The sequence below is a fragment of the Bufo gargarizans genome, chromosome 5 (assembly GCF_014858855.1).
Source record: "Bufo gargarizans isolate SCDJY-AF-19 chromosome 5, ASM1485885v1, whole genome shotgun sequence".
NCBI classification, from domain to species: domain Eukaryota; kingdom Metazoa; phylum Chordata; class Amphibia; order Anura; family Bufonidae; genus Bufo; species Bufo gargarizans.
The window spans coordinates 234,118,199-234,129,778 of record NC_058084.1 but is presented as its reverse complement, the minus strand read 5'-3'; the positions used below and the strand labels follow the sequence as shown (position 1 = coordinate 234,129,778).

General features: G+C 43.8%; 1 protein-coding gene across 6 annotated transcripts in view; it reads left to right on the top strand.

Moving 5' to 3' along the window:
• The first annotated feature begins 2,898 nt into the window (after positions 1 to 2,898).
• Positions 2,899 to 11,580, top strand: part of TMEM245 (transmembrane protein 245) — a 719,080-nt gene continuing 710,398 nt past the window's right edge. For all 6 annotated transcript variants that reach the window (XR_006390012.1, XM_044293864.1, XM_044293863.1 and 3 more), the window contains exon 1: positions 2,899 to 3,598. Coding sequence is in view for 5 of the 6 variants with exons in the window: in XM_044293864.1 (XP_044149799.1) it covers positions 2,975 to 3,598 (624 nt within the window). In the remaining variant the exon portion in view is untranslated. The remainder of the gene's footprint in view (positions 3,599 to 11,580) is intronic.

The window sequence follows — 11,580 nt, the reverse complement described above, 5'->3', positions numbered from 1 at the left end:
AAGTTTTGGGGACTCGTGCTGCATATGGGCGTAGTAAAGAAGCCAAACGTTAGACAATATTGGAATTCTGACATTTTCTACCAGACTCCAATTTACAGTCAGACCATAAACCGGAAGCGATTTGAATGGCAGCTAAAATCCATGTCTGCCAATTTAGGCCTGCAAAAAACATATTTTGCACTTTGCCTGTAGAGGCCTGATGTGCGCCAATACAGCAGACTACGAGCACATATGGGGTGTTCGCAAAATGGGGAACATATACTGGGGTGCATTTTCTCCTTTAACCCCTTGTGTAAGTGAAAAATTGGGGTCTGCTAGTAATTTTTCATTTTTACAAATATGTGCTGTGAAATCCTCTCTCTAGTATTTCTTCCTTCTGTGAGACACCTGTTTGGTAAAAAGTACCCTTTCCACCACTTAAAATGTTCGTACGGGGTGTAGTTTCTGGAATGGGGTCACTTTTGGGGGTTTCCACTCTAGGGCAAAATCTGGGTGTCTTCATATGCGACATAGCTCCCAATTACCATTCCAGCTAAATCCTCTCTCCTAACCGCCATACGGTGCTCCTTCCACTCTGAAGCCTGCTGTGCGCCCATACATCATGTGGGGTGCATTTTACCCCCTTGTGAAAGGGAAAAATGTTGGTGTGTGGTAGACAGAGGTAGATTTGGTTAGCAAATGTTTGGCAAAAGAAAATCATTTCTAGGTTCGTCCACTAGTAACATGTCCGCTCCTGCCGCCACTGCAAACCCACCACAGCCAGACATCATCTCCTGCACCTTGTCCATCATGTTCCACACTGTCACTGCTGCAACCAACTGCTACTACAACTGCAAAGCCAGACATCTTCTGCACCTGTATTGCCATCTGGTGTATGGGAAATAGACAGTTCACTGTGAGCAGGCTAAACTCCATGTCTGAAGAGGACCTCACCAGCAGGAGAACCTCTCTGTATATAACACATAGACAAGGTCCGTCTGGTGTATGGTAAATAGACAGTTCACTGTGAGCAGGCTAAACTCCAGGCCTGAAGAGGACCTCACCAGCAGGAGAACCTCTCTATATATAACACATAGAAAAGGTCCATCTGGTGTATGGAAAATAGACAGTTCTCTGTGAGCAGGCTAAACTCCATACCTGAAGAGGACCTCATCAGCAGGAGAACCTCTCTGTATATAACATATAGACAAGGTCTGTCTGGTGTATGGGAAATAGAAAGTTTACTGTGAGCAGGCTAAACTCCATGTCTGAAGAGGACCTCACCAGCAGGAGAACCTCTCTATATAACACATAGAAAAGGTCCGTCTGGTGTATGGGAAATAGTTCACTGTGAGCAGGCTAAACCCCATGTCTGAAGAGGACCTCACCAGCAGGAGAACCTCTCTGTAGGTAACACATAGAAAAAGTCCGTCTGGTGTATGGGAAATAGACATTACACTGTTAGCAGGCTAAACTTCATACCTGAAGAGGACCTCACCAGCAGGAGGACCTCTCTGTAGGTAACACATAGAAAAGGTCTGTCTGGTGTATGGGAAATAGACAGTTCACTGTGAGCAGGCTAAACGCCATGCCTGAAGAGGACCTCACCAGCAGGAGAATCTCTCTATATATAACACATAGAAAAGGTCCGTCTGGTGTATGGCAAATAGACAGTTCACTGTGAGCAGGCTAAACTCCATGTCTGAAGAGGACCTCACCTGAAAGAAAACTGATGGGAAAACATGCTGAGCTTTCCTTTGACCATGATGATGGTGAAATCACAGGTTACCGCCAGAATATTGCAATCTGAATGTAGACTTTGATGGGAACATTTCACAGATAACTCTTGATAAATAGAGAATTTGAGCCGATACTTTAGTTTTCTCGTACACTGAAAGGCGGACATTTCTCAGTGATTAGAGGCTCCTCTGCAGCATCATCTGAGCTCAGACCCTGTTCTCACAGGACTCGGGGTGAAGGGCGTCCATGATATGGATTCATGTTTTATGGTGATATTAAACAGTAAGGCCTCCTGCACACAAATGTTTTTTGTTTCCGTTTGGCAGAAAGATTTTTCAATTCCATATATGGAACCATTAATTTCAATGGGTCCGCAAAAAAACGGAATGTACTCCGTATGCATTCAGTTTCCGTCTTTTATTTCAAAGATAAGACAGGTCATATTATTGCCTGCAAATCATGTCGCGTGGCTCAATTCAAGTCAATGGTGCTGTAAAATGAACGGATACAAAATGCATCCGTATGTTTTCCGTATTTGTTCCATTTTTTGCGGAACCGTCTATTGAAAATGTTGTGCCCAGCCGAATTTTACAATGTAATTACTGTATATTCCTTGTTTCCGTTCCTCAAAAAACTGAAACGGAACGGAAACTGAGACAGTACTGAAACAAAATAAATGTAAAAACTGATCCGTTTAAAACGGATCACAAAACCATCCAGTCTTCTGCAGGAGGCCTTATAATTAAAAATAAAAAACGGATTTTCTACCACTCATCTGTTCAACTTTATTTGGCAAAATTAATTGTAATAGATCACATACCACAAAGGGTTAAGAAGGTCCTTACGGAGTATGGAGTTTAGCCAATTCACTGTGAATCAGCTAAATCCCATCATAGTTCTGTACCTGACCACTAGGAGGCTGAGAGGTCCGTACCGTGTATGGAGTTTAGACAGCTCCTATAGAGTTGGCTATTCCCCATACATAGTAAGGACCAGGTCCGCACCGTGTATGGAGTTTAGACAGCTCCTAGAGAGCTGGCTATTTCCCATACTGCAAAAGGACCAGGTCCGCACCGTGTATGGAGTTTAGACACAACCCATTACATGGTAGCGCTGTAATAGAACTTCTGAATCGCGCGCTGGCTGCCGACCCACGTGACCTAGAAATGTCACGTGATAGTGTGACGTCAGAAGGTCCGTTTGGTGTCTGAAGTTTAGACACTACCGTTCTGTTCTGGTAGTGGACACTACAGACATGGAAGATAATGAGGAGCCGCTCCACAGCAACACTCGCTCCTCTAGCCCTATACTGGGCTCCAGGCCTGGCATCCCTACCCCGCCAATCGTTACACCTCTGCCCGAAACGCCTGTAGGGCAAACCTGGTCCCGAAGCCCGCCCGCTTTACTCCAGCTTCCTCCCGGGTTCCAGCTCCGTTTTGATCGGAACATCAAGCAGGCTTTCTACAACACAGGAGCTCTGTTGTTTGCGGCCGGATGTTGTGGGGCGGCTGTGCTCGTCTACTTTATCCTGGAGGCCTTCCTGCGGCCGCTGCTATGGGCCGCTCTATGCGGCACCTTTCTTCACCCGTTTAAGCACTCGTTGACTGGAGTATGCCGCCGCTGGCTATGCCGGCTCCAGCGTCAGGGCTCATCCATTGTACTCGCAACTCTGTTGCTGCCCGTCAGCTTTGTCAATCGCAGCCTGGAGGCTCTGGGTGAATTTATTGCCCGCAGGCTGCGGGTAATGGTGCCAGTCCTGGCTGGGGCACCCCTCTTGTACCTTATATACTTGGCCGGAAGCTACCTCGGAGTGCGTGAGCTAGTGTCTCATGTGTGTGGACTGATCTGCGGGGCTCTGGATTACTTCAGCACACTGTGGGTAAGTTCACATGTGACGGTTTTTACGTTTGGGTGTCTACACTCTAGTGGACATGATAGTGTCTCCTTAGGAGAGCTGCGCTCCTATAGATTACTAGGGGAAACTGCTGCACTTTGTCTTTTTTCCCTTCGCTGAAAATCTCCTCCATGGTCATGATCTGCAGTATTTTGAAATGGTTGTGACTAAATCCCATGACTGGGAGGGACCTGGTCCTCCCCAATCATGGTATTTAGTCGGCTCTGCATTCGCTGCCTATTTCCCATAACTAGTAAGGCCATTTTTGCCCCCTAGTGGTGAGGTCTTGCATAGATACAGTATTTAGCCATGTCACAGTGAATTGGCTATTTCCCATGACTCAGAAGGACCTGGTCCTCACTAATAATGGAGATTGGCCAGCTCTATAGCAGCCGTCTATTTCCTATAATCTTCAGGGACCATTTATTCTCCTATTGTCCTGGACCTGATCTATCATAGTATTTAGCGTCACATTAGCTAAATCCCATTCTTTCCACAAGAACCATTCTGGTATGCTTTGGTGACATTATTATTATTATTTGTATTTGGTTCACTTTGTGGCATTGACTAAAGTAAGACAGGTGAACGGTGGATAATAAAGTCTTTATAGTTATTTCCTATTTCCCAGAGGGACCTTTTCTATCTATTACATACTGAGGTGACATATAGGAGAGGTCCCTCTGAGTGATGGGATACAGCCAGATTACATAGAAGTGACTATATCCTGGACTCCAGAAGGTCCTTTTCCTGTTTCATTGTTTTATGGGAGGTTAGGCCGGGATTCCTCTGACACATTTGCAGCACATAGATCCATCTATGATACACTTTATGAACTCAGCGTTTGTTTCTTCTAACAAATATTTAAAAACCAACCCGAGCTTCTGCAGGACATACTGTTGAAATGTGGTCAACCTTGTAGTATTCTTAGACTAGACCCCATCTACGATGCTGTGGTGTGGCTGTGTACTGCAGCCGCTCTTCAATAGACTTCTATAGGATAGATTGCTCTCCCAAAGAAGCCTATGGTAGAGTGACTCCATAGTATGCCGCACACTTGTGTAAACGGGAAAACACCTTTTTAAATGTACTATTTTCTAGGCGTCCAATGCAAACGAATTAAGCAGAATGTGTATCCTAAAAATGGATTTGTAAAATTAATTTATCTAAGACAGATATATTTATATAATGAAAGTGTACTACTTCTCCCAGCAGACATAGTATCCCTGTTAACTTCCATACATGCTGTCTGTTCACTGCTCCTCCATGCTGGGACACACATGCACAGAGTCTGCACGTGGTGTGGCGTGTGCTCCCTTCCTGATGTTTTATGAGGAAAGTGCATGTTCTAATAAGAGGGAGAAATTCTATGTATCCGTGTATCTGACCCCGGCTTGTGTTCCTGTTCTTTGACCTATAATCCCTGTTCTGATATACCGCTCCTGACCCGACCTGCACCTATGCTACTGGCCCTGACTAGATGACTGACTACCTTTGCCTGTATTCAGTCACTGCTCCTGCCTGACCCTTTGAGACTTGTTTTATAGACTCTATTCTTCCTGGTCATCCGTCACCTACTCCAGGTTAGGTGCTACAACCCGCATAATGTTAGTTTAGGCAGTTCATTACAATTTACCTAGTTGTCATGCTAAATTTCCATTGAATACCATTTATGCCACATATGGTCATGCTCTTACCAGTCCCACATGTAAGTACTGCACTCATTACTCACAATTTGCACTGACACATGGGATGTGAACATGTTGCAGAAGTGCTGCAGATTTTCACATGCTAACAGACTTGCTTGGGGAACAGCAATAATCTGCTGCTTTTCTGAAACGTGTGTTCGATCCTCTTCTATAATGACACAAAGTCCTATGCCATCATCGCTTGAACTGTAGGTCATTATGCACTGGTTAGTTTCTTTAAGCACAACCACAATATGATTGCATGTAAAAGCAGGGCTGTGGAGTCAGAGGAGGAGTCGGAGTCAATTTTGGGTACCTGGAGTCGGAGTCGGCAAAAAATGAACCGACTCCGACTCCTACTAAATTTAAATTGGAATAAAAAAATAAAAAAGCAAGTTTAAATGTCCGAATTCATAAACAGTTATAATTAATGACTTCTCTACTGTAAGAATAAAGGCCAATGCATGCAGTGCCTCACGTAACCGCAAAACAAACGCGTTCAGTGATGTGAAGAAGCATGCTTTTCATATGCTTCACTATATGGCACGCAATGCACAATTAGGAGTGGCAATACATATACTTTCCATTGTGTTGTGTTCTGATGTTACAGGGAACACAATGTCCATGGTTATCCTCGCCTCTCACTGATAAGGGATTAAGTAAATATGTGCTTTGCAGGACTAGAGACACTTGTATAAGTGAAGGGAATGGAGGGTCAATAGTTCAAGACTGAAGCTGTAAACCATGGATGTCAAACTCATGGCCCTCCAGATGTTGCAAAACTACAACTCCCATCATTCCCTGATAGCTGTAGTATGCCCAGGCATGATGGGAGTTGTAGTTTTGCAACAGCTGGAGGGCCACGAGTTTGACATCCCTGCTGTTAACCATTGGAAAAACTGCTGTCATTCAGCTAAGGCTATAAAACGTGTAAACTCAGAATGTTATCTTAAACTTTAAACATGACTATGGGATTCTTCTAGGGAAATCATGTTTTAAAATAAATGTCCCTTCTTGGATCCTCCCACTGCCCTGTCTTCAGCAGAAGATCAGCACACAAAGGAGAAGGCAGCAGCTTCTGCCCAACTACCTCTCTGTGCTAGAAGAGCTTAGAAGAACTTCTTTCTTTCCTTCAAGGAATGTATAAAATACATTCGCATATTAAATACAGAGGAGTCGGAGTCGGAGCATTTATCTACCGACTCCACAGCCCTGTGCAAAAGTGTGCCAGCATATAGTTACTGTCAGAGGTAGCACTACATTTTTTTTCCAGAAGAGTAGAAATACTCCTCCGACCATTTTTGAGGAGTACTTAACTTGTAGTAATTCAAATACATAATATATATCGGCCTACACTTGCTCACATCTGTGTTTGGAGCCTCTGTTGCAGATTCTGTCTAAAGACTAGGAATCGACCTATATTTTGTGGTGTGTGTTTTTTTTTTTTTTTTTTTTTTTTTTTTTTTTGGGCAGATAATTTGTGAACTTTCAGGCCGATAGTCAGTAATTTATGCCGATATTCTGTGAATTTTAATTTTTGAAAAAAAATAAAAATTCCTACACAAATCTGCTGAAAATGAATGTTTATTGTTAACGTGTATTTTTTTTTTTTTTTTTTTTCTTTCATTTATACTTTATTATTTTTTTTCTAACTATTAGCCCCCTTAGGGACTAAAACCCTTGTTCTATTCACCCTGATAGAGCTCTATCAGGGTGAATAGGATCTCGCACTGTCCCTGCTGCTCTATGCACACAGCAGCATGGAGCTTACTATGGCAGCCAGGGCTTCAATAGCGTCCTGGCTGCCATGGTAACTGATCGGAGCCCCAGGCTTACACTGCTGGGGCTCCGATCGGAGGAGGAGTGGACCCTGTGGCCACTGCCACCAATGATTAATACTGTGGGGCTTGGGTGGGGGGGGAGCACTGTGCCACCAATGAAGATAAATCTCTAATTTATTCATATACAGGAGGCGGGAGCCGGCTCCTGACCTCTATGAGCGGTAGCTGCGATCTGCGGCAGTTAGCCCCTCAGGTGCGGCACCTGAGGTATTAACTACCGCGGATCGCGGCTACCGCTCATAGAGGTCGGGAGCCGGCTATGTCATAATGCAGCTAGCTCCCGCCTCCTGTATATGAATAAATGAGAGATTTATCTGCATTGGTGGCGCAGTGGCCACAGCCCCTCCCCTCCTCCTCCTATCTGTCTCTTCATTGGCAGCAGCAGCACAGGGAGAAGGAAGACACTGCTTCCTTCTCCCCTGTGCTGCTGAGGGAACACGGAGAGCAGCGCGATCTGTGTTCCCGATACGTTATCGGAATATCCGCAAAATAGATACTGATAACGGTCAAAATCCTGAATATTGGCTGATAATACTGGTAAAACCGATAATCGGTCGATCCCTACTAAAGACTAGACAAAAAAGCCTTGTATGCAGCACTTTTTTTGGTCTGGAAAAAAAGACGGGCTCGTGGAAGGAATCTGAACAGATCCATCATAGTAAGCGGGGTATGTTCAACTTCTTCCCTGTCAGTTAGTCCTGGTTTACATTAAATGTTTGCTATATATTTAACGTACACACAAACTGTATATACGTTAAGACTCCTCACACAGACTCCATACTGTGGCATCTGTCACCGTATTTTTTATTTTTTTGTAAAAAAATAAAATAAGTTAACCTACATGTTTTTTGTTGGACTTTGCAGGGTGAAAAAAAACTATACTTTGCTATCCCATCCTGCATCCTGATCATATGACAAAAACCCTTACATTCCCGATCCAGCACTTCCGTTATTTTCGTTTTTCTGCTCCATTAGATGAGCAGAACAATAGAAAGAAATAGTTGTGATGTGAACGGGGCCTAAGAGCTGGGGATTTATGCAGGGAACTAGAGCTGAGCGAATTTCATATTTTGAAATGTGTTTGGTGGTAAAAGCAGAATTGCCTTATGGATTCTGTTACCACGGACCATAACGCAATTCTATGACAGAATGGCTTTAGAGGCATTCCGTTAGTCATTCGGTCATAATAGAAGTCTATGGGCTGCATAACGGATCCGTCCTGTCTCAGTTATGCAGGAGAGGATTCAGGATTCAGGATCAGGAGATGACTCCCCTGCATAACGGAACAGATCCAGGGGTTTCATAACATGAAATTCGCTCATCCCTACAGGGGACCATTACTGGTCTAAATAATATCAAGCTATTATAGCAAAGTTATAAAGTCCAGTCCAATAAGGCGCATCTTCCCTGTACTTTACCACTCGGCTATAATGGCCTGTCTGCATTCACTACATACTGCACCACATACATGCGTGTGATATGTGTGGTGCAGTGTATACATGTGTGTGATGTACAGTACAGACCAAAAGTTTGGACACACCTTCTCATTCAAAGTTTTCTTTATTTTCATGACTATGAAAATTGTAGATTCACACTGAAGGCATCAAAACTATAAATTAACACATGTGGAATTATATACATAACAAAAAAGTGTGAAACGGCTGAAAATGTCATATTCTAGGTTCTTCAAAGTAGCCACCTTTTGCTTTGATTTCTGCTTTGCACACTCTTGGCATTCTCTTGATGAGCTTCAAGAGGTAGTCACCTGAAATGGTTTTCACTTCACAGGTGTGACCTGTCAGGTTTAATAAGTGGGATTTCTTGCCTTATAAATGGGGTTGGGACCATCAGCTGCGTTGTGGAGAAGTCAGGTGGATACACAGCTGATAGTCCTACTGAATAGACTGTTAGCTGCTTTTTTTTTCTTGCCATAATACAAATTTTAAGTAAAGAAAAACGAGTGGCCATCATTACTTTAAGAAATGAAGGTCAGTCAGTCTGAAAAATTGGGAAAACTTTGAAAGTGTCCCCAAGTGCAGTCACAAAAAACATCAAGCGCTACAAAGAAACTGGCTCACATGCGGACCGCCCCTGGAAAGGAAGACCAAGAGTCACCTCTGCTGCGGAGGATAAGTTCATCCGAGTCACCAGCCTCAGAAATCGCAGGTTAACAGCAGCTCAGATTAGAGACCAGGTCAATGCCACACAGAGTTCTAGCAGCAGACACATCTCTTGAACAACTGTTAAGAGGAGACTGTGTGAATCAGGCCTTCATGGTAGAATATCTGCTAGGAAACCACTGCTAAGGACAGGCAACAAGCAGAAGAGACTTGTTTGGGCTAAAGAACACAAGGAATGCACATTAGACCAGTGGAAATCTGTGCTTTGGTCTGATGAGTCCAAATTTGAGATCTTTGGTTCCAACCACCGTGTCTTTGTGCGACGCAGAAAAGGTGAACGGATGGACTCTACATGCCTGGTTCCCACCGTGAAGCATGGAGGAGGAAGTGTTATGGTGTGGGGGTGCTTTGCTGGTGACACTGTTGGGGATTTATTCAAAATTGAAGGCATACTGAACCAGGATGGCTACCACAGCATCTTGCAGCGGCATGCTATTCCATCCGGTTTGCGTTTAGGTGGACCATCATTTATTTTTCAGCAGGACAATGACCCTAAACACACCTCCAGGCTGTGTAAAGGCTATTTGACCATGAAAGGGAGTGATGGGGTGCTGCGCCAGATGACCTGGCCTCCACAGTCACCGGACCTGAACCCAATTGAGATGGTTTGGGGTGAGCTGGACCGTAGAGTGAAGGCAAAAGGGCCAACAAGTGCTAAGCATCTCTGGGAACTCCTTCAAGACCGTTGGAAGATCATTTCAGGTGACTACCTCTTGAAGCTCATCAAGAGAATGCCAAGAGTGTGCAAAGCAGTAATCAAAGCAAAAGTTGGCTACTTTGAAGAACCTAGAATGACATATTTTCAGTTGTTTCACACTTTTGTTATGAATATAATTCCACATGTGTTAATTCATAGTTTTGATGCCTTCAGTGTGAATCTACAATTTTCAGTCATGAAAATAAAGAAAACTCTTTGAATGAGAAGGTGTGTCCAAACTTTTGGTCTGCACTGTATGTAGTACAGCATGTCATGTATACATGGGTGTGATGATCACACACTGCACTACATACATCACATGCATCGTTACGTTACACACTGCTGTCACCTTGTTCTGTGTCCAAAATGTCCGGGCCCAATCTTTAGCTCCACAGCCGCCAGGGTCCTTGTGCAGCGCGCTCGGCACTCCATATTCAAACATGATCCGGGAGCCAGCGCCTGCCGGCTTCCCCTGATGCAGGACCTGTATCGCTCCTGCCCATACTAACCAATAGCAAAGCTTCTTGCTGTCTTGAGCTTTGCTGTTGGTTATTGCAGGCACAGGCAGCATCGCTGTGCTGCCTGTGCTGTTCATAGCGCGCCCTATGCTGATGAAAAGCAGGGAAAAGTCTAAGGTGTATTGCTACGTCTTAGACTTTTTCCATAGAGTAAAATGGCCTGAACAGGCGTCTGACGCTTGTACAGGTGTTATTGCGACCTCTGGTTATTGTAAACTAAATCTAAAGTCCCTATGTGTTTTTTTTTAATCAATAAAAATACACTTTTCTTTATTTAAAAATGTAATTACATTAATCTTCATCCGTCTCTCCCGTCACGTTGACATCTGCTTCAGAGCATGCCTGTTAAAAATAAAACAAGTGGTTTTGAGTAAAAGATCCGGGGCCATCAAGTCACCCCTTGTCACCAGAGTCTATTACCAGAAACTGCATTCTGCTCTCAAGTTGAAGAACATCATTGTGGATCATTGACAAGTAGATAAGGAATGGTCTGAAAAGTGTATTTGCACCATCAGATTATGTCACAAATTTCTGTCTAATTAGCCCAATAATTCCTGTGTGTAACAAAAGATGTGTGATAACGGCCATTTGAACAATAATTGTTTATAAAATCCATCAGATAACTTGTTAGTGTCAATGTACCATTAGGTCCCAATTAAAAGGTGGGATTATTGGGTAACAAGTGTTCATATGAATGCTCGTCACCGCTAATCGGGCTGTGTAAGAGGCCCTTCAATCAATTGACGAACAGTTGTTGACTTTGTGCATGTACTGTATGCACTGACCGTACGCTGTAACATCTGGACCCTGCAGACTTCTCTATAGTGTTAGCAGTGGGTTGTACCGTGTAACCAGGGTGGCACGCTGCCAACAGTATAGAGAAGTATGCAGGAGGCAGGATCGCTCAGTATACAGTGATTGTTTGCATCCACCTGTGTAAAAGGCTAATGAAAACGAGCACTGATCAAAGGGCAGAATTGTTGGTCAGTATTAAAAGGGGTTCTGCACTTTGTTTAAACTGATGAGCTATCTTATTGAGGTCTGAT